This window comes from Triticum dicoccoides, chromosome 2B (assembly GCF_002162155.2).
Source record: "Triticum dicoccoides isolate Atlit2015 ecotype Zavitan chromosome 2B, WEW_v2.0, whole genome shotgun sequence".
NCBI classification, from domain to species: Eukaryota; Viridiplantae; Streptophyta; class Magnoliopsida; order Poales; family Poaceae; genus Triticum; species Triticum dicoccoides.
Window position 1 is genome coordinate 468,995,940 of NC_041383.1, and position 23,211 is coordinate 469,019,150.

Sequence of the window (23,211 nt, forward strand, 5' to 3'; positions counted from 1 at the left end):
GAATGGGGATTTGGGGGGGGGGGGAGGCGGGATGAAGCAGGGCGGGTGAGAATTTTGGGTTAAGTGGACGTAGCAGTAGCGCATTTGTACAAAACGCGCTGCTACTACCTTCAGTAGCTGTAGCGCTTTATACGAAATTCGCTTCTACTAACTTCAGTATCTGTAGAGGTTTAGGCAAAACGCGCTGCTACTACCTTCGCTACTGCCAGTTTCCCTTTTTCTTTTCCTTTATTTTATCCCACTTTTATTTCCCGAGGGCAGTGAACGAAGGGAGGGCGATATATATTGCATCATTTGACGGTTAAATATGTATGCAAAATAGGAACATATAAATTACACATCATTGGACCCATGCATAATAATGGCTAAGTGTGTATACAAAATAGGAACATATATATATATATATATCTTACATCATTTGACCGATAACATAAGTTTCCTCAGTGCTGACATTTCCGTTTTTGAGGCAGGTTCTTTCCCTTCTTGTTCGTCGAAGAATAATTGAGCCCCTCATTGTGACTTTGCCTTTTTCATGGAGTACGATTTTTCTTAGGCAATGTAGTATTGATTCTTCTTTTGACGTATACTTCATCATCATCGTCATCTTTCCTCATTGGGTTGCCGTACTGATCATAGTCTTCCTCGTTGGCGACTCCATCCATTCCAATGATGTACCTTTTTCCTCTCCTCACGACAACACGGCTGGGATTGCGCGGGTCAGTTATAAAGAAGCATTGTGTCACATGCTTAGCGTGTACCCATGGCTCGTTTTTTACGATAGCGTTCACGGTAGCGCTCTTGGCGTCGGGTATAGTCATGGTAGTGAAAATCCGGCTTTCTCTTTCGACATTCTTAGCCCATCTGACACGGAACATCGTCGTGTTGTGCAGTCCAGAGTAGTCAAGCTCCCAGATCTCCTCGACCCTTCCATAAAATCGTTCAGTTGCGCCGTTGTCGCTGCCGGTTATGCATTCCATCGTCACCCCTGAGTTCTGATCATCACTGTCCATATCTTTGGCCTCCGTGTAGAACGTGTATCCGTTGATATCATATGCCTGATAGGTTACGAGGTTGGGCGAGGGGTCATGTGCTAAGGCGTATATGAGCAATCCGTCCTTAGAGCCCTCCTCCGGGGGATTAGCAATAGTATGCTCTTTGAACCAATGCAGGAAAGTGGAGTTGTGCTCTCTAGTAACTTCGGCGTCCGTCCTGCATACCCCCCGGTCACGATACTTCTTTGCGATAATTTCTTTGTGCAGTGCCACGAAAGGATCTACCTCGTCTAGGTGTTGTAGCACTACCAAGTTTGCTCTGTCAAAGTCGCTGCGTCGATCTGAGTATGCCACGTGCAGTTCCTTGCGACCGTTGCAGTGACCATCTCCTTCGAGCCTCCCATCCTGCTTGTTAACGGGCAAACCAACACTAACACCAGGCGACTGGTCTGCGCCATATAGAAAATTCTCACAGAAAGAGATGCACTCTTGTGCCAAATAGCCCTGGACGATGCTTCCATCCGGACGGGACATGTTACGAACGAATCCTTTGGTGATCCCATTCATCCTCTCAAACGGCATCATGTTGTGCAGGAATGACGGCCCCAGGTCTATTATGTCATCCACAATATGGACATACAGATGCACCATCACGTCAAAGAACGCGGGCGGGAAGTACATCTCAAGCTCATTCAGTATCACAACGATCTCTTCCTGTAGCCTTTGGAGCTGCTTCACACTGATCGACTTTCGAGAGATGACGTCAAAAAAGTTGCAGAGTTAGCAGTAGCGCGGGAGCAGAAACGCGCTACTGATAAGGAATTAGCAGCAGCGCGCTTTGGGCCACGGCGCTACTGCTAACAGTGACAAAAAAGTGTGTCAATTTAAAATTTAGCAGCAGCGATCTCAGTAAAAACGCGCTACTACTACATCCATAGCAGTAGCGCGGTTCGGGCCACGTCGCTACTGCTAAATGGAGTTAGGTGAACACCGCCGGTCGATATTTGTAGCAGCGCGGTTTACACAGAGCGCGCTATTGCTAAAAACTTATCAGCAGCGAGTTTCCCGCACACGCGCTACTACTAATTAGCAGCAGCGCTCCTTTTTGAGCCGCGCTGCTGCTAAGATTCTGTGTATAGGCTTTTCCCTAGTAGTGTATGTGTGCCCTTGTCGCTCATCTCTTCTGCAAATTTCTTGAACTCTGCACACGACACTAAAAGATCAGACAAATATGAAGATATCTTTTTCCCTTCGCACGGGAGCCCAAATACACTGTTGACATCCTGTGTTGAAGACTTGATGGCCCGATCGTCATATAAATTGATTTCGATGTTGTCTAGGTTAACCCTTTCCATGATGCACGACTAAAGTTTAGGTTTAGTTTTGGGAGAGTTCTGATAACCAGCACACCTCCAAAGCCAATGTCTCTCATCAGCCTCTTCTTGAAAGCAATGAATTGTGGGAAGACGTTGCACAATTTGGGGTGTGAGCGTTTGTTTCTGTTTTGAACTTAGGAGGAAGAAGTCGTGGCTACGCTGTTGTTCCTACGTCCTATGCCGCGCATGAGTGAGGGGTATAAATAATGATGTTGCGAGCGGCCGAGACAGAAGTCCCAAACATTCGGTCAATGGTCTATCCCACAACTATCCACCAAAAACATCTAGTGATCTCGAATAGGCACATGAAACCAGAATACAACTCATGTTTGTCTAGCTTGCAGTGCATGATGAACATAATTGATCCAGTCGCTTGTTTACATGTGTTGTTATTGTGCATAAATGGGAAATATGGTGTCATGCATATGAAGGTCTAGCAGGTGGAATACATGAAGGTCTAGCAGGTGTCATTCTTCATTTTTATTTACTCCACATATTAGTTTTGGCTGAAGTCAAACTTATAAACTTTTACAATAACAAATCTATAAAATTGAAAAAGTGTTCAAGAACAACTCTAGTGATATTGATTTGGTGTGTATGTGTTAATACAATTTTCTACAAACCTGATCAAAGTTCATAAAGTTTGGCTTTAGATAAAACTAATATGCAGAGTAAATAAATACATATGAAGTATGTTGTCTAATGTTCCCAACTAAAGAGCACATTAGTGTTTTCTTATACTACCAAGGGCACTGAGAAAAATAATGTACTTCCTCAGTTGTAAATTAGTTGACGCTGACAGAGGGGGTATTAATGTCTTGCGGTTTTATTTAATCTTATTAGTGTATTGCAGTTTTTCTTTTGAGGATTAATGTATTGCAGTGAGTAGGCGTAATAAGGCTATACGTTTTCGTTCACAAGCAGGCGTACAGCTCTACGCGACCATCTCCCACGCCGCGCCGCCCTGCCTCCCTTCACCGCCTGCTCCCTGGCCGCCCCGCCCTCCCTCACTGACTCACCGTCCCCCTCGCTGGCCTCTGGCCTCCCTCTGCTGCTTGTTATTCGAGACCAGGCCAGAGGCGTCGGGTCACCTCTCGGCGGCGGGGCTTCTGGGTCGTCTCGGCGGTGTGCGGAGCAAGCCTCCCACCTCGGGCCTTGCAAGCAGCGGTGTTGGACGAAGGCGGCGGCCGGAGCTCGGACGCCGAGGGGGCGGTGATTTGAGGCGACTGGAAGTAGCGGACGGGCTGCGCCAACACCACCACCACCACCAGCAGCAGCAGGACCTCCTCCACCACTTTGATCCAGACTTCCTGGTATGCCCTAGTTCCGTTTCTCCCCCAATCAATGGATTATGAATCCCACTCACATTGTTGAACGGGCCACGATTACACAAATCGCTCGAAGATTTTTCTTGCGGTACTCGGTCGTCCACCACTTTAACATGCTAATTGCAGCCTCAGTTTGTTGATCAGTTCCCCTATTTTCTAGGTCGAGGTCCTGTTGTTCCACCGTCCAAGAATTGGTATCGCAAATGGTATTACTGCTGGTTCAAGACACATTCTTCACCCCCCCTGAACCCGTCTGTAGTGATTTTGTCATCTCTGTACTGAACTCTTGAAGTTGTTTCTGTTTCAGGAGGAAGAGCCTACAGAGGCACCACTTTACATCCATATCGAGACTAATGTTTTTTCATACAGAAGGTTGATAGTTTTGTTGTATATACTTTTTGTTCCTTTTATCAACCCACTGTGGAAGGAAGCATCGTGCCTTGCAGTTTTACAAGCGAATGCAAATCCCATACTGGTGTATTGCTGCTTGTAGGCACAAGCGGCAGAAGGAGGAGGACATAGCTGTATGCGAGTGCCAGTATGATTTGATGGATCCAGATAGTGCATGTGGAGAGAGGTGCTGGAATGTCTCGACTAACACAGAGTGCACTCCTGGCTATTGCCGCTGTGGTGTATATTGCAAGAACCAGGTTAGTGTTTGTCACGTTGTTTTTTTAGGTATTGCCATATTGGTGCTACCACTGTGTGATTGTTTGGTTATTTTTTCTGATCTGTGTTGATGCTGATTTGCACGGAGCTACTGCCAAGAAGGAAAAAGATGTGTATGCACAGTTTGCTTTAGTTGAACCAGTATTTAGATTCTTAGATGTCTGAGGATCATTGCTCAATTTAGGCAGTCCTCCCTCAAATCCTTCTACCAATTATAACCACGAAATTAAATGCCTTTATATTGCTTTTCAAACTTTTGATGGGGTTTTAAAGTGAAGTGTTGCAATACGGTGAATCTTTTATCTGCCGCATCATCTCCTACTGATGCATATCATGGCAATGCTGTATACGAACAAGTGGTAAATTGTGCTAAAAGTTACTTGATGTGTTTTCCACTTTATTTATTACCTTTTTTTTGTCATTTCATCATTTTTCGTCTTTTTAGCGATTTCAGAAAAGTCAATATGCTAGGACAAGGCTGGTAAAAACTGAAGGGCGTGGATGGGGTCTTTTGGCTGATGAAAATATTACAGTGAGTCGGTGACTACATCTATTTTAATGTTTGTTCTGTTCACATTCCATTTACTCAAGCATGTCTTTTATCTTAATGGTATTTGTAGGCTGGACAATTTGTTATTGAATATTGTGGAGAAGTAATATCATGGAAGGAAGCCAAGCGGAGATCTCAAGCATATGAAGACCAGGGTACACAGTTACAACACTCCTTCCAGTAATGGAATTGTGCCACCCTTTGCCCTCTATTTTAGTAATTTCTCTGCTGTTCCACATTAGGTTTAACGGAGTCTTATATTATTTACCTCAATGCTGATGAGTCTATTGATGCAACAAAGAAAGGGAGTCTGGCCAGATTTATCAACCATTCGTGGTATGTTTGTAGCAAACACACAGTCCTTTACCATTTTGTTTCTCTTCTTTTCATTATTTCATCTTTAGATTTTTTGCTTCCTTTTCCATCTTAGTGATAAAATGTAACAGTTTGTTATTGTACGTGCAGCCAGCCGAACTGTGAAACAAGAAAATGGACTGTCCTCGGGGAAGTGAGAGTTGGCATTTTTGCAAAGCAAGATATTCCTATTGGAACGGAATTATCCTATGACTATAATTTTGAGTGGTTTGGTGGTGTGATGGTGCGGTGCCTCTGTGGAGCTACCGGATGTTCAGGGTTTCTTGGGGCAAAATCACGTGGTTTCCAGGTGGGTGGAACAATATGCTGTAATACATCTCATTAACTTAAAGAGAAGATCCTATTTCAGCTTGAGTTTTGACAGTAGGGTTTGAAAAATGAAAGCAATGTTATCTTTCTGACCATCCAATTAAAGCTGCAGGGATTTACTGTAGAGTTTGGCCATTCTCTCCATTAGACCGATGATGCTCCAGAACAAAGAAATTGATAGTTCTTTGGCTTGCCGCCTTTGCATGTGTGCTGACACAACTATTTTGTGTTGCTTCATCTAAAGACTCTTTGGTGCTGTCCTTCTCGGGAGATTGTAGTGTAACTGGGAGCACTATTTGCAATAGTCACTTCATGGTTAATGTAGTGTAGTGAACCAGTCATCTTTCATTAATAGGACTTCTTTATTTGTGGTCATTGTTGGATCCTCCTTTTAAGTCAATATTTGGAACGTCCAACACTTGCCTAATGTGTGCTTTATTGTCTGTCATGTTTTAGGAGGCCACATACCTGTGGGAAGATGATGATGACAGGTAAGCTTGTGCTTGTATGTTAGTCTTCTGTGGTAACCTTGTGCTTGCATGTTAGTCTGCTGTACAGAATAAAAGTTGACACACCGATGGTCGTTTAGAATTTTGCTTAATTGACATAGGCTGATGAGAAGCTATCATTTTACTTACCTGGACAATTTGCTAACTAAAATCTGGTTTGCCCAAAGGATTCATATGCTTAGATAATTTTCGCTACTTGGATGACTCTATTTGCCATCAACCTTTTGTGCGGGTAATAAGAGACCTAACCAGAACCTTTCACTACTCAACTAGTCATTGCTACTTTAATAAACTGGTCCTGATAATTTATCAGCATTGAGAACCACTGGTTGTCCGTAAAGAGAGATCTGAAGGATTGGAGTATCACCAGAGAAATAGCCATGGACGGGTGCGTGGAAGCTTGCTATCCATGTGCCAGAACCATGAGTTGGTCGCGAGATTTTATGGGTTCCACCTCTAGCCTACCCCAACTTGTTTGGGACTAAAGGCTTTGTTGTTGTTGTTGATTGAGAACCACTGGTTAGTAAAAATATTCAGACCTCTGTTGCCCAAATCAACTTGTCCTGATAAGTGAACCTTTTATTGTTCGAAGTGCTGAAATATTGATGGGGACAACAATCCCAAGCACCAGTTAAACAGTAAATACTTACATCACAAATAATTGAAAATTCTAGGTAATAAATAAAAATTCAGACCTCTGTTGCCCATGTTGACTCATCGTAAGTAAACGTTTATTGTTTGAAGTGCTAAAATATCAACGGTTCTGTGCAACAGTTAAGCAGCAAATATTTTCCATCTTAAATGGCAGGTTTTCTGTTGAAAATATCCCTCTTTATGACTCTACCGATGACGAACATACAAGCATTCCGAAGGACACCATTCCAGCAAAAGATGAGCCAGTCACCCAAGAAAATAACAGCAATGTAGCGCATACCACTGAGAATCCTGAGATTGCAAGCTCAAATGAATTCACGCCATTGAGTGTTGAACCATTGATGGCAAGCTCAGATGAACTCACACCAATGACTATTGAACCACTGATAGCTGTTCCAGTGGGAGTTGATATTATGGAGAATGGATTGACCGAATATGGTGCACAATATTCTGATGACACTACACAAAATTCAATGCATAAAGTTGCGAAGCTTGAGAATCAAAGTTCTCCCCAGAACAACAACCATCATACCGAATTGGTCCTGGTGAGACCCACACCCAAATTTCGTGGTGGCAAAGCTAAACGTGGTCTGCGCAAGCAATTGAATGTTGCAGATATTTGTGACCGGTTAGCATCAGCTGCGGCACGCCAGGAAATATTGTTCTGTGAGGTAAAAACTAAAAGTAACTCACTAGTCCTGAAAACTGCAGTGGAAAGCTGTAAATATTGCACAGTAACAGCTCTTTTTCTGATCCAATCGCAGGAAGTGAAGAAGCAGGCGACTGCCGAAATCGATGCCCTGTATGACGAGATAAGGCCAGCGATTGAAGAACATGAGAGGGACAGCCAAGACAATGTATCAACAAGCCTTGCAGAGCAGTGGATCGAGGCCAGCTGCTGCAAGTACAAAGCTGAGTTTGATCTATCTGCTGCGATTATCAAGAACTTGGCTTCAACGCCTCTGAGAGCAAAAGAAGATGTGAACCCAAGAGAACAAAATGGAGTGTTATACCTGCAAAACGGTCCATGATTCAGCTAAAAGGCGCGGGTTCGCAATCAATCTTCGCAAAATCGCCAGTTCTTAGAAACTCTCATACTTCATAGTATGTAGGAGTAGATTTGAAGCGTTGTAAGGCGGCATTCTTCTCAATGCACATCCCACGGTCTGATTAATTGATGGTGTAAGGCATCACCTATTTTTCTTACATCATACTCCCTTCGTTCGAAAGAGCTTGTCCCTCAAATGGATGTATCTAGCACTAACTTGGTGTTAGATATATCCATTTGAGGGACAAGTTTTTGCGGACGGAAGGAGTATTCGAGTATCTGACTTTGAATGTTTGTTCATGTAGCTTGCGGGCGTATAGGTTCAATACGTACTCTGTCTGATTTTCAGGTTATAATCAAATTCCCCTCTTAGGCAAGGTTTGTGAAAAACAATAAGGCTTTGTTTGGCTGTGAGGGAGATATTCTCGGGGAAGAGAGGCCCTGGGTGAAATATTCTTGACAAAATTAGAACCCTGTGGAAAATTCGCATGGCCATTTGGGGGCCTGGGAGGGGTGGACAGATCGAGGCTAATTTTTTAAAAATAATACATTTTTTATTAATTTCAGAAATAATACACTGAAATTTTATTTTTTAAAAATAATATGGCCTCGTCTCGCAAGAGGACGACTGCATCCTTTCGTCCTACTGCTGGACGACTGAGTCCAGTCGGTCTATAGGGGGATGACTGGTGGCCGGTCCTCCACGTGGCGGCCGGCGATTGGCCCGCCATGTCGCAGCGCTCCCCCTTGTCCCTGCATGGGCCATCGGTGGCTGGGGCCCAGAAGATAGGGTCCAGTCGTCCAGGACGATCATCCTCCTTGTGGACGATAGGGTCCCAGCCTTGGGTCGCCAGCTCCTTCCCTCACGCGAGCTTATCCCCTTGCTATGTGTTTTTCTTTCTGTTCTTCGTTCTTCTCTTTTTCACCTAAAAAGTAACCCATTTATAAGTGAGCCATTCTTTTTACCGATTTGCCATCGTAGATACGTTGTAGATAGTTGGGGGAGGCAAGGGAGACCTCGATCTAGTGATGGGGTAGCTCGTGGTGGTCGTGGTGAGCATTTTTGTGGAGGTGGTGGAGATGGTGGTGAGCAATTTTATGGAGGTGGTGGAGGTGGAGATGAACTGGTGAAGCTGCGGCAGTGTGGTGGAGGTGAAGCTCCGGCTCCAGTGATTGAAGGCCGCCGTTCGTCGTCGTTGCTTCGCACGCTTCAAGGGTATAATTTTACAACATTTTCTCCGATAGATGTTGTGCGAATATTGTAGATGTTATTTGCTCTGGTAATATTTTGTATTAGGTGTGCGAATATTGGTATTTGCTCCGCTAGTAACTGATATATTTTTAGATGTCTAATATTTAGTTGTGTGAATATATTCAGTAGCTCCAATAATATTTCGTATTATATGTGGATGTGGATGTCAGTTTTCCCACAAAAGGATGTCAGTTTATTTTAGTTGGTGCGGTACTATATGTACTATATATAGATGTCAAACATGTTGTTGTATTAATTTTTGAAGTTGTTCCGGTAATATCCGCAAAATATTTAGTTTAGTAAATATTTTTATGTGTGTGAATAATTTTAGTTGATCCGTTAATATTACATAATAATTTTAGCTGTGTCAATTAGGACTGTGAATATGTTTAGTTTGTCATGATGTTTAACAGTTGTCAGTCCATGTTAAATTATTTTATAGGTCAGCCAAGATGTGTGATGTAGTGACGTTCATATTTTTCTATGGTCCTGGAACTGTCCAAACAAATGAGATTGGGGTTGATGTGAGTGAATTTGAGAACATAGAGGTGCCACTGACCACACCTCAAACCTGGTCTCTTAGTCAGTTGAAAGAATGGGTGACATCATGTTTAGGGCTGAATACTGAAACACACACCGTGGATGTTCATGCATTGTGGACCAGGTCAAGTACAAACGTTTTATTCTATTTGAGGCCAATAGAGCGGGACTCTCAGTGAGTGCGGTGGTTACAAGGTTGCGAAACCAGGGGATGCAATCCTTGTGCCTTAGTGCTTCCCGTTGTGAAGGAGATGATTGCACCTGAAGGCGAGGGTGGTTACAATCCTGGGCAAAGCAGTGGTGTGATGCAGCACTCAATGTCAAATGCTAGAGACGATGGTTACGAACAAGGGCAGAGTAGTCAGGTACACGGAGGAAATACCGATGATTATTACAGTGGGGAGGTGGACCGTGACGAGGTAGATAGGCACATGCAGAACCATATGGAAGATGAGAATATTGATGTTGACACTGGTCATGCGGATGATTCCGACGAGTCTGATGAAGAAGAGAACCCAGAGGATGTGCCAAATCCTGCATAATGGAATCATGACTTCTCATCAGCAATGATCGTGAACGATGGGCATATGATTCTGCCTGGCAATATCACCAGAATAACATTGCGACGGGTGCTATGTATCCCAACGAGAACACTCTGAAGGACGCAATCATTCAATGGGCAATGTCCACACAAAGGGTTTTCACAGCTCAGGTGTCAAGTCAGAAATACTTGACAATGGTATGCAAGAACGAAGATTGCCGCGCCAAGGTGCATGGCTATCTCCCTAAGTATGGCACAAGTTGGGTGATCTGTGACCTAGTTCATCACACATGTCTTATTCCCTGCATCCCTCAAGATCATGCCAACCTTTCGTCCATGCTTATTGCTCGGTTGCTTTACAGCGAGATAGTGGAGTGCAAAGCGATGGAAGTGAAGGCTATCCAGACAAAAGTATTCGTCAGGTTCAAATACAGAATTTCTTACGGCAAGGCTTGGAGGGCTAAGCATAGGGCGCTTGAGACCAGATTTGGTTCTTTTTTCGATGCATATGACTCTGTTGTCCGGCTCCTCCAGATGCTGCAGGCCCGCAATCCTGGCACCTATGTCGACATCCAAGACCTCTTCATGCCAGAGTTCCCAACTGTGAGGGTGTTGCATTGACTGTTCTTCTCTTTTGGTGTATGCATCGAAGCTTTCAGGCATTGCCGACCGGTCATATGTTTAGATGGCACTTTTCTCACTGGCAAGTACAAGGGTCAGATCCTGACAGCCATTGGTCAAGACGAACAAAATCAAGTAGTACCACTCGCTTTTGCATTTGTGGAGAATGAGAACATTGAAAGTTGGACATGGTTCTTCAGGTAATTGAAAGTAGCAGTTGTGAAGGATAAGCCCAATGTCTGCATCCCTCATGACAGGCATGCAGGTATACTCAGTGCGATAAAGACAGTGACAAACCCTGGTCCTGAGGAACAAACTCCATGGCAGGACTTGCAGAGCCGTTGGTGCATGCGCCATCTGGGGGCTAATTTCTTCTCGCAGTTCAAAAATAAGAACCTGATGAATTTGTTCAAAAAACTCTGTAAACAGAACTAGCTATGGAAGTACAATTTGATACGTGACGGACTTAATGTGTGCACGCAGAGACACATTAGGGATAGGAAAGCTGCAAGAGATGCAGCTGTTAGAGCACATGTGGAAGCAGTAGCAGCATAATTAGCAACTGGAACAACAGCTATGGAGGAAGAGCCTGTTGGGCTTTGTGACTTGCCAGGATTTGACCCACCTGGTACTAGGAGAAGGCTCGGGAGGTCTATTAAAATCTTCGAGCAATGGATAGAGCATGAGCCTCTGGAGAGGTGGTCTTTATTGCATGACACACATGACACATGGAGCAAGGTATTGTGTCATGACTACCAATCTTGCAGAAACATACAACTTTGTCCTCAGAGGAAACATGGCATTGCCACTTACAGCCATCGTTGAGGGTATTTTCTATGGCACCGTGAAGTATTTTAGAGATAGACGTCAAAAAGCAGAGCAGCATATCTTGAACAACCCAAGCACACGTTATTGTGAAAGAATTATGAAGTACATGGAAAAAAGATGCAAAAAGCTAGTGAAAGTGCAACTATCCCTAGGTGGTTTTGGTAATTCCTAACAACATATAGCTCATTGAGCTAATGCTATTTCAAGATAAATATTTCAAGAAAGCTCAATGAATGGCATGGCATGGGTGAGAAAAGTGGACCCCTCAAAATGCTAAGAACTAAAGGATTGGCTCAAGCTCAAAGCTCAAGACTCTACATTTTAGTGATCCAAGATCACATTGAGTCTATAGGAAAAACCAATACTATCAAGGAGGGATGAAATGTTGCTTAATGAGGTTCTTGCTCAAAGTGCTTAGTGATATGCTCCAAAGCCCTCAACTACTTTCTCAGATCCACAGATGACCCAAACCAAAAGTCAAACTCGGCCCCACTGATTCTTTCTATCCGGCGCCACCGAGTTCAGATGTCATAGCCACTGCCACAAACCCTAGGCAAATCGGTCTCACCGATAGGGATCTCGGTCTCACCGAGATGGGATTGTAATCTCTCTGTTTCCCTTCGTAACGTTTCGGTACCACCAAGATGGGCGATCAGTCCCACCGAGATTACAATGTACTCTCTGTTTCCCTTTCGTAATATTTCGGTCTCACCAAAATGAGCGAACCGGTCCCACCGAGTTTACCTGACCAACTCTCTGGTTAGCTTATTACCAAAATCGGTCCCACTGAGTTTGTGTAATCGGTCTCACCGAGATTACGTTATGCCCTAACCCGAACCATATCGGTCCTACCGAGTTGCATGTCGGTCCCACCGGAAAATCCTAACGGTCACTAGATTTTCTAAATCGGTCCGACCGAGTTTCTCAATTTGGTCCCACCGAGATTGGCAAGTTGTGTGTAATGGTTAGATTTTGTGTGGAGGGTATATATACCCCTCCACCTTCTCTTCATTCATGGAGAGAGCCATCAGAACGTGCCTACACTTCCAGCATACATTTTCTAAGAGAGAACCACCTACACTTGTGTTGAGAGCAAGATATTCCATTCCTACCATATGAATCTTGATCTCTAGCCTTCCCCAAGTTGCTTTCCACTCAAATCTTCTTTCCACCAAATCCAAATCCTATGAGAGAGAGGTTGAGTGTTGGGGAGACTATCATTTGAAGCACAAGAGCAAGGAGTTCATCATTAGCACACCATTTGTTACTTCTTGGAGAGTGGTGTCTCCTAGATTGGCTAGGTGTCACTTGGGAGCCTCCGACAAGATTGTGGAGTTGAACCAAGGAGTTTGTAAGGGCAAGGAGATCGCCTACTTCGTGAAGATCTGCCGCTAGTGAGGCAAGTCCTTCATGGGCGACGGCCATGGTGGGATAGACAAGGTTGCTTCTTCATGGACCCTTCTTGGGTGGAGCCCTCCATGGACTCGTGCAGCCGTTACCCTTCGTGGGTTGAAGTCTCCATCAACGTGGATGTATGATAGCACCACCTATCGGAACCACGACAAAAACATCCGTGTCTCCAATTGCGTTTGAATTCTCCAAACCCTTCCCTTTACATTCTTGCAAGTTGCATGCTTTACATTCCGCTGCTCATATACTCTTTGCATGCTTGCTTGAATTGTGTTAATATTGCTTGACTTGTGCTAAGTTAGCTAAAATCTGCCAAAGTCTAAAATTGGGAAAATGATAAGTTTTATTTGGTCAAGTAGTCTAATCACCCCCCCTCTAGACATACTTTTGATCCTACAAGTGGTATCAGAGCTTTGGTCTCCATTTGCTTTGATTTCCATAGCTTTTGGTAATCATAGCCTTGATTTCACAACCTAGGAGAGTATGGCGTCTAGCGAGGGAAACTATCACCGTAGAGGTCCTTACTTTGATGGTACTAATTTTGCTAGTTGGAAGCATAAGATAAAAATGCATATTCTTGGACATAACCCCGCCGTTTGGGCTATTGTGTGTATTGGCTTGCAAGGTGAATTCTTTGGTGGGAGAAAACCGAACCGTGAAGCTAGCGCGGATGAGTTGAAGATCCTGCAATACAACGCTCAAGCTTGTGATATCCTCTTCAATGGATTATGCCCTGAAGAATTCAACAAAATCAGCCGTCTTGAGAATGCAAAGGAAATTTGGGATACTTTGATTGATATGCATGAAGGTACCGACTCCGTCAAGGAATCCAAGTTGGATGTGCTTCAAAGTCAACTTGACAAGTTCAAGATGAGGATGGTGAAGGCGTCGCTGGAATGTACTCTAGGCTTGCTCTCATTACAAATGAGATTGCCGTCTTGGGAAGTGAAGAGATGACCAACAAATTGATCATCAAGAAGATCCTAAGAGCTTTGGATGGAAAATATGATACTGTGTGCACATTGATCCAAATGATGCCCAATTACAAGAATCTCAAGCCAACGGAAGTCATTGGAAGAATTGTTGCTCATGAGATGTCACTCAAGGATAAGGAGGAGCTCCACAACAAGTCAAGTGGTGCTTACAAAGCCTCATGTGAAGCTCCACATCATCAAGTGAGAAACAAACCTTCAATGAAGAATTGAGCCTAATGGTGAAGAACTTTAACAAGTTCTACAAGAGTAGAAGCAAAGAGAGAAGCTCCAAGTCAAGGTCCTACAATGACAAAAGATCTTCTAGTCGAGAGCGTAATTGCTACAATTGTGGAAGACCCGGACACTATTCCAATGAGTGTACGGCTCCCTACAAAAGAAGAGAAGAATCACCTAAGAGGAGAAGTAGAAGAGAAGAATCACCACCAAGAGAGAGAAGGAGTAGAGATGATCGTTATGAACAAAGAACATCCCGGAGAAGCAAGGATTCGGAAAGGAAGGACAAGTCATCAAGAAGCTACACAAAACAAAGACATCAAGCTCATGTTGGTGAATGGGTATCCGGCTCCGACTCCGAGAATCACTCCGAGAGAAGCTATCACTCCGACTCCGAACATACTCAAGATGAAGGTGTTGCCGGTCTAGCACTTGTGTCAACCAACTCCTACGACATATTTCACTCACCAAATGAAGGACTTGGAAGATGCTTCATGGCTAAAGGCCCAAAGGTAACACACCCCGAGTATGTTGATTTCAATAGTAATGAAGATGACTTGTTAGGTGATGATGATTAACTTATTGACAACTCTAGTGATGAATACTATGATGAAACGTCAATTAATCATGCTAATCAAGATGAAACAAATGACAATGATAAGGAGAATATTGAGCTCCTAACTAAAGAACTAAACACTCTTAAGTTAGGTCATGAAACTATCTTAGGGGATCATCGAGAACTTTTAAGGACTCATGAGAAGTTACGCTTTGAAAAGCTCAACCTTGAGCAAGAGCATGAGTTCTTAAAGGAAATCAATGACGATCTTCACAAGAAAAGTTCTTCTTACATTGCCAAGTGTTTACTATTATCTACTTACATGCCTCAAGTCAAGTTGGGTAACAAGAACAAGAAGGATTCTTCCTCTAGTAGTAACAATAATCATGTTAAATCCAATGTTGTTGCTTCTAGTAGTTCTCTTGACTCCACTAATGATTCTCTTAGCCAAGTTACACTTGAGCAAGAAAATAGCTTATTGAAGGGAATTATAGAGAAAGGTGTTTACAAGAGTGAGGGAATCCTGGATTAGGGGGTGTCCGGATGGCCGGACTATGACCTTTGGCCGGACTCCCGGACTATGAAGATACAAGATTGAAGACTTCGTCCCGTGTCCGGATGGGACTTTCCTTGGCGTGAAAGGCAAGCTTGGCGATACGATATGAAGATCTCCTCCCATTGTAACCGACTCTGTGTAACCCTAGCCCTCTCTGGTGTCTATATAAACCGGAGAGTTTTAGTCCGTAGGACAGACAACAATCATACCATAGGCTAGCTTCTAGGGTTTAGCCTCTCTGATCTCGTGGTAGATCAACTCTTGTAATACCCATACTATCAATATTAATCAAGCAGGAGTAGGGTTTTACCTCCACCGAGAGGGCCCGAACCTGGGTAAAAACATCGTGTCCCTTGTCTCCTGTTACCATCCGCCTAGACGCACAGTTCGGGACCCCCTACCCGAGATCCGCCGGTTTTGACACCGACATTGGTGCTTTCATTGAGAGTTCCTCTGTGTCGTCGCCTTTAGGCCCGATGGCTTCTTCGATCATCAACCACGACGCGGTCCAGGGTGAGACTTTTCTCCCCGGATAGATCTTCGTATTCGGCGGCTTCGCACTACGGGCCAACTCGCTTGGCCATCTGGAGCAGATCAAAAGCTACGCCCCTGGCCATCAGGTCAGGTTTGGAAGCTTAAACTTCACGGCCGACATCCGCGGGGACTTGATCTTCGACGGATTCGAGCCACGACAGAGCGTGCCGCACTGTCTCGATGGGCATGATCTAGCTCTGCCACCGGACAGCGCCCAGAGTGCCGCTCAGGTGTCCGCTCCGACCATTAGCTCGGAGCCGACTGTGCCAGTCGGGGACGGACGGTTGGACGCCGCCCCAGGAGCCGCAATCTCTACGGTGATAGAGCCGAATACCAGCCTAGTCCTTTGCAAGGCCTGTGACTCCAAGGTGCCAGACTCTGTTCCGGACTCTGAATATTCCGCACCCCTTCCGATCGAACCCGATTGGGCTCCGATCATGGAGTTCACCGCCGCGGACGTCTTTCAACACTCGCCCTTCGGTGATATCCTGAACTCCCTAAAGTCTCTCTCTTTGTTAGGAGAGCCCTGGCCGGACTATGGTCAACAGGGTTGGGATGCGGACGACGAAGAAATTCAAAACCCACCCACCACCCACTTTGTAGCCACTGTCGATGATCTAACCGACATGCTCGACTTCGACTCCGAAGACATCGACGGTATGGATGCCGATGAAGGAGACGACCAAGAACCAGCACCTATAGGGCACTAGAAGGCCACCTCGTCATATGACATATACATGATGGACACCCCCAAAGCAGGGGATGGCGATGAAAAGGCGGAGGATGACCCCTCCAAGAAGCAACCCAAGCGCCGACCTCAGCGGCGCCGCTCTAAATCCCGCCAAAGCAAGAACGGCGAATCCGGCACCGGAGACGTCAACACCCCGGACAGTGCCGAAGACATCCCCCTCCAACAGGACTCAGCGCAGGAGGGCGAAGGAGCCAGCCCTCATGAGAGAGCGGCCGACAGAGAGGTCGAGGACGACAATTATATGCCTCCCTCCGAAGACGAGGCAAGCCTCGACGACAACGAATTCGTCGTGCCAGAGGATCCCGTCGAACAAGAGCGTTTCAAACGCAGGCTTATGGCCACGGCAAGCAGCCTCAAGAAAAAATAGCAACATCTTAGAGCTGACCAAGACCTGCTAGCCGACAGATGGACCGAAGTCCTAGCGGCCGAAGAGTATAAACTCGAACGCCACTCCAAGAGTTACCCAAAGCGCAGGCTGCTACCCCAACTAGAGGAGGAAGCAACTAAACCTACATCACCAGCGTACGATGCGCCCGATCGGCCACCCCGTGGCTGCGACAGAGAGGCCTTTCGGCCCTCAATCCAAGCCGCACCCCGGCACCGCTCTAAAAATACCAGAGCACGGGGACATGCAACCGACCTGCGAGACATATTGGAGGATAACGCAAGGCAAACAAGATCGATCTACGGATCGCGTGGGCGCCCCACATCACGGGACGATAACCGTCACGCCGGATATGATAAATACGGCCAGGCCGAATACAACAGACAAAGCTCATCCGAGCTACGTCGCGATATAGCCCAGCACAGGGGCGCCGCACACCCACTATGCTTCACAGACGAAGTAATGGATCATCAAATCCCCGAGGGTTTTAAACCCGTAAACATCGAATCATACGATGGCACAACTGATCCCGCGGTATGGATCGAGGATTATCTCCTTCATATCCACATGGCCCGTGGTGATGATCTACACGCCATCAAATACCTCCCGCTCAAGCTTAAAGGACCAGCTCGACATTGGCTTAACAGCCTACCAGCAGAGTCAATTAGTTGCTGGGAGGACCTGGAATCCGCATTCCTTGACAACTTCCAGGGCACTTATGTGCGACCACCAGACGCCGATGACCTAAGCCACATAATCCAGCTGCTAGAGGAATCGGCCAGGCAATTCTGGACACGGTTCCTAACCAAGAAAAATCAAATAGTCGACTGTCCGGACGTCGAGGCCCTTGCAGCCTTCAGGCACAACATCCGAGACGAATGGCTTGCCCGGCACCTAGGACAGGAAAAGACGAAATCTATGGCAGCCCTCACGACACTCATGACCCGCTTTTGCACGGGCGAAGACAACTGGCTAGCTCATAGCAATAACATAACCAAGAGCCATGGCAATTCGGATACCAAGGACAACAATGGCAGGTCACGTCGCAACAAGCACAAGCGCCGCATTAACGGCGACAATGCTAAGGATACGATAGTCAATGCCGGATTCAGAGGCTCTAAACCCGGTCAGCGGAAGAAGCCATTCAAAAGAAACCCTCCGGGCCCATCCAACTTAGACCGGATACTCGATCGCTCGTGCCAGATACACGGCACCCCCGAACAACCAGCCAACCACACCAATAGGGATTGTTGGGTGTTCAAGCAGGCATGCAAGTTAAGTGCCGAAACCAGAGACAAGGGGCTGCGTAGCGATGACGAGGAGGAGCCCCGGCCGCCGAACAACAGAGGACAGAAGGGATTCCCCCCGCAAGTGCGGACGGTGAACATGATATACGCAACCCACATCCCCAAAAGGGAGCGGAAGCATGCTCTCAAGGACGTCTACGCGTTGGAGCCAGTCGCCCTAAAGTTCAACCCATGGTCCTCCTGCCCGATCACCTTTGATCGAAGGGACCACCCCACTAGCATCCGTCACGGTGGATTCGCCGCATTGGTCCTAGACCCAATCATTGATGGATTTCACCTCACTAGAGTCCTCATGGACGGCGGCAGTAGCCTGAACCTGCTTTATCAGGATAGAGTGCGAAAAATGGGTATAGATCCCTCAAGGATTAAACCCACAAAGACAACCTTTAAAGGCGTCATACCAGGTGTAGAAGCCAACTGTACAGGCTCGGTTACACTCGAAGTGGTCTTCGGATCCCCTGATAATTTCCGAAGCGAGGAGTTAATCTTCGACATAGTCCCATTCCGCAGTGGCTATCACGCCCTGCTCGGACGAACCGCATTTGCAAAATTCAATGCGGTGCCGCACTACGCATATCTCAAGCTCAAGATGCCAGGCCCTTGCGGAGTCATCACGGTACTCTCCGAACGGAGGAGCACACAGCGGCCCTGGCGGCGGAAGTACAGAGCAACCTCTCAAGGCAACTCTCCAATCCGGGTGTTAAACATCCGGACAACGTCAAGCGCGCTCGAAGCAACCTACAACAGAGCCGGCTGGCACGATCCGAGCAAGCATAGCAGTGCGGCCCCAACCCCAACCCTCGCCAGATGGTGATATCGGTACCACGCGTACATAATTACGCTTTGAAAATACCATGGGCATAAGGGGAGGGGCACAACTATGGCACGCCCAGAATGCGGCTCAACCGCACTTAGGGGCTCCTTATTCTGCCGTTTTACTTTTTTATTTTTACACTTTCAGGACCCACCTATTCGGAAGGCCTGTCCGGCAATACACTCGCCGAACACACGATGCAACCACCAGGGCGAGAAAAAGCCGCGTCGAATGTCCAGGTGGCCTCTATAACGAGTTAAATACCTGTTTTTACTTGAAGACCCGCAGCTTGCCCCTGGAGGGGGACATGTCAAATAATCCCATCTCTTGCTTATCGCACTATTTGTATCGTTCTGCTTTCATAGCAGCCCTTTTTAATAAACAAGACATAGCTCTTATCTTTTATTGTATTCATCTATTTTTATACATATATGTTCAGTCATGACATTACGCAGCCGCACACTTTGGTACGACCAATACACCAGGGGCTTAAGTACCCCATAACATGGTGTGAGAAGACCGAACACTCTCCTGAGTGCGGCACCCCGAACTTATAGCATTATATGCATCGGCTCCGAATCATGTCTTGGGTCAATAGTTGGGTTTGCCCGGCTCCCATGTTTTGGTAACTTACATTCCGCAATGTTGGCTAAGGTAGCGCTGGGAGAACTACTGCGATTGTGCCCCAGTTGAGCTGGGTTAGCACCTCAGTAGAGAAAGCTAAAACGACCGTCATGATAGTGCGAGAGACCGGTCGCTGTTCGCGAGGTTTTTCGAGTCCTTAAAGACTTATGCCGCTTAGAGCGAGGAGCCGGATTTATCTGGCCAAGGCATGGATAGCGCCCCGAACTCGGTCTTCCGAATACTAGGGGCTTCGCTGAAATTTAAAATTATAGAATTCTATGGCTAAGTGAGAGTGATAAAGCATTATAAGTCCGATGGCCTGGTTCGTTGTGCTGAGCGCCTCCCTAGATGGACCCAAGTATGGGAACAAGAGCGCTCAGGTTTATCCCGAACACCCCAGCACTCGTGGCATGGGGGTAGAATCCGACGACTTGCATCTCTTAGATTTGATAAACGGCCGCACAGAAGGTAATATTTTAAATTAACAAGCGTTGCTTAACGCACATGAACAAAGTTTTCAGCGTACAGGATAACAAATGCGAGTCTACTCAAAAATCACATCTTTGCAGCACTCATCCGCTATACGGCGGGCACCCTTCAGGACGCCCTTATAATACATCTCGGGGGTGCGATACTCCTTGCCCGGCGGTGGCGCGTCCATCAAAAGCTTCTCCGCGTCCAGCTTGCCCCAGTGCACTTTAGCACGGGCAAGGGCCCGACGGGCACCTTCAATACAGACGGAGCGCTTGATGACTTCAATCCACGGACACGCGTCCACCGGCCGCTGCACCAGACCGAAGTAGCTCCCAGGCATGGCCTCTCCAGGCCACAGCCGAACTATGAGGCCCTTCATGGCCTGTTCGGCCACCTTGTGGAGCTCAACCAGCTGCTTCAACTGGTCGCTCAGGGGCACCGGATGTTCGGCCTCAGCATACTGAGACCAGAACACCTTTTCTGTCGAGCTCCCTCCTCGGCTCGGTAGAACGCGGCAGCATCAGACACACTATGGGGCAGATCGGCGAACGCTCCTGGAGAGCTCCGGATCTGGGTAAGTAACAGATAATTTACTTTTATATTCTTGCTTTGCATAAAGAATGCCTTACCCGCCGCTATCTTCTTCATCGCTTCGATCTCCTGGAGGGCCTTCTGGGCTTCGGCCTTAGCGGTTTTGGCACTCTCAAGAGCCAAGGCAAGCTCGGACTCTCGAGTCTTCGAGTCACGCTCCAAACTCTCGTGTTTTTCCACGAGAGCCTGGAGCTCTTGCTGCACCTCCGCCACCCGCGCCTCCTGCTTCTCTCGCTCGGTGCGCTCCAAGGCCACACTATTTTCGGCCTTGGAGACCGCCTCCTTCAGGGTCGCCACCTCGGCCGTGGCCCCTGCAACATTTACGTTGGTCCTGTCATTATTTGCAACCAAGTATTTCTATATACATTTACATGCGATACTACATACCCTCCTTGTCCTCGAGCTGCTTCTTGGCACGGCCGAGCTCGTTCTCAGACCGATCGAGGCTCTCCTTCAATGCATTGACCTCTGGAGTCAGTGCGGCCGAGGTCAGCAGCGCAACCTGCATTCTCATATTGACACATTTATGTTAGACTCCTGCGTATATCTTTTTAGATCCTCAGCTCGGCTTTTCTTTCCGAACACCGAACCAAGCATCAGGGGCTACTGTCTATGCGGTAACATTTTTATATGTTTTAAACACATACCTCAAAGCCTGTTAACAGACTTGTACAGGCTTCTGTCAGCCCGCTCTTGGCGGACCGAACCTTCTGAATCACCACACTCATAACAGTGCGGTGTTCCTCGTCGACGGAGGCGCTGTTAAGCACCTCCAGCAAATTGTCCGGCGCCTCCGGATGGACGGAGGTCACCAGCGTCGTAGGCTTGCCCTTCTTATGAAGGCGCCGCCTGTCGGACTCTGGAACCATTGATGGTTCCGGAGCAGTGTCCGGCCCGGGGCCAGACTTAGATCCCTCTGGGGCTTTACCCCCTTTGGGCCTGGAGTCCGGGAGGTCGCCTTGAGGCGCCTCCAGGACCACCTCCTCCTGGTTCGGTCCCCTTCGGGACCCCACCTCGGTGTTATCCGCAGAGAGAGGGGAGGAGGCCGTCGGAAATGAAGCACTATTCACATCCGACGAATTCAGGGAGCCGCTCGACGAATCGCCGAGCTGAGCTCTGGGCGGACTGCATAATTACATTTGACATTAGAAATTACCGAATAATAGAGGAGCGCCATAAGTCATTCGGGTAACCGGACACTTACGATTTTGCCAGGGTCTTGACCCTGGATGGCCATTCCTCCCCGCCGTCTTCGGCATCGGAGGTGTAGTCCGGCAGAAGGGTCTTCCCCTTCTTGGACCCTCCGGCCTCCCCAGTTGGGGCGGCCTTCCTTTTCTTCCCTCCCCCCGTTGGAGGGGGAGAGGCTTCTTCTTCTTCTTCCTCCTCCTCGTCTTCAGAGGCGGAGGGTGCGTCAGGGTTGTCGGGCGATGAATCCGACACCACCAGGCGCCGGGAGCTCTTTCAAGTCCCCGTGGCCTTCTTCTTGGCCTTCTTCTCCGGCACCACGTGAGGTGCCGGAACCAGCAGCCCCGTCAATCGGGCATCCGCTGGGTCTTCTGGTAAGGGAGCCGGACAGATAACCTGCCCGGACTTCTTCAGCCAGTCCTGACAAAGGCAGGGGAGTTTAGATCCCGCATAGAGTCAGACTATGAAAGATAAGAGTCCCGTAAAGGGTATAATAACTTACCTCGTTGGCCCGACGCCGCGAGCTGAATCCGGGATCTTCGGTAGCTGATGCGGGGGCCTCAGCGCCCTTGAACAACACCTTCCAGGCATCCTCGTACGTGGTGTCGAAGAGCCCGCTCAAGGCTTGGTGCTGTGCCGGATCGAACTCCCACAATTTGAAGGCCCATTGTTGGCATGGGAGGATTCGGCGGATAAGCATGACCTGGACTACCTTGACAAGCTTGAGATTCTTGTTCACCAGCTTTTGGACGCAGGTTTGGAGTCCGGTCAGCTCTTCCAAATCTCCCCATGTTAGGCCCATCTCTTTCTAGGAGGTGAGCCGTGTGGGAAAGCTGGATCGGAATTCGGGGGCCGCCGCCCATTTGGGGTCGCGCGGCTCGGTGATGTAGAACCACCCCGATTGCCATCCTTTAGTTGTCTCCACAAAGGAGCCCTCAAGCCATGGGACGTTGGCCATCCGGCCCACCATGGCACCTCCGCACTCCGCTTGGCGGCCGCCCACTACTTTCGGCTTGACATTAAAAGTCTTCAGCCATAAGCCGAAGTGGGGCTGGATGCAGAGGAAGGCCTCGCACACGACAATAAACGTCGAGATGTTAAGGATGAAATTCGGGGCCAGATCGTGGAAGTCCAGGCCGTAGTAGAACATGAGCCCCCGGACGAACGGGTGAAGAGGAAAACCCAGTCCGTGGAGGAAATGGGGGAGAGAAACAACCCTCTCAT

The 23,211-nt window shown here is 47.3% G+C and overlaps 1 protein-coding gene across 2 annotated transcripts; it reads left to right on the forward strand.

Moving 5' to 3' along the window:
- The first annotated feature begins 3,306 nt into the window (after positions 1-3,306).
- Positions 3,307-8,136, forward strand: LOC119364283 (histone-lysine N-methyltransferase ASHH1-like). 2 transcript variants are annotated; one of them, XM_037629726.1, is made up of 11 exons: positions 3,307-3,681; positions 3,857-3,902; positions 4,004-4,068; positions 4,190-4,346; positions 4,811-4,897; positions 4,986-5,070; positions 5,158-5,251; positions 5,381-5,579; positions 6,056-6,090; positions 6,917-7,433; positions 7,527-8,136. In XM_037629726.1, exons 2-11 carry the CDS (start codon positions 3,900-3,902, stop codon positions 7,791-7,793), a joined length of 1,509 nt encoding a protein of 502 aa, XP_037485623.1. In that variant the 5' UTR covers positions 3,307-3,681; positions 3,857-3,899; the 3' UTR covers positions 7,794-8,136. The 2 variants fall into 2 exon arrangements, with proteins under 2 accessions (XP_037485623.1, XP_037485624.1); XM_037629727.1 differs by having other exon boundaries at positions 4,820-4,897.
- The last annotated feature ends 15,075 nt before the right edge of the window (positions 8,137-23,211 follow it).

Bases quoted from the DNA above. Each gene is read 5' to 3' on its own strand.
- LOC119364283 (XM_037629726.1), top strand. The intron at 5,071-5,157 runs GTACACAGTTAC...GTTCCACATTAG, and splicing joins TCAAGCATATGAAGACCAGG to GTTTAACGGAGTCTTATATT. The intron at 6,091-6,916 runs GTAAGCTTGTGC...CTTAAATGGCAG, and splicing joins TGGGAAGATGATGATGACAG to GTTTTCTGTTGAAAATATCC.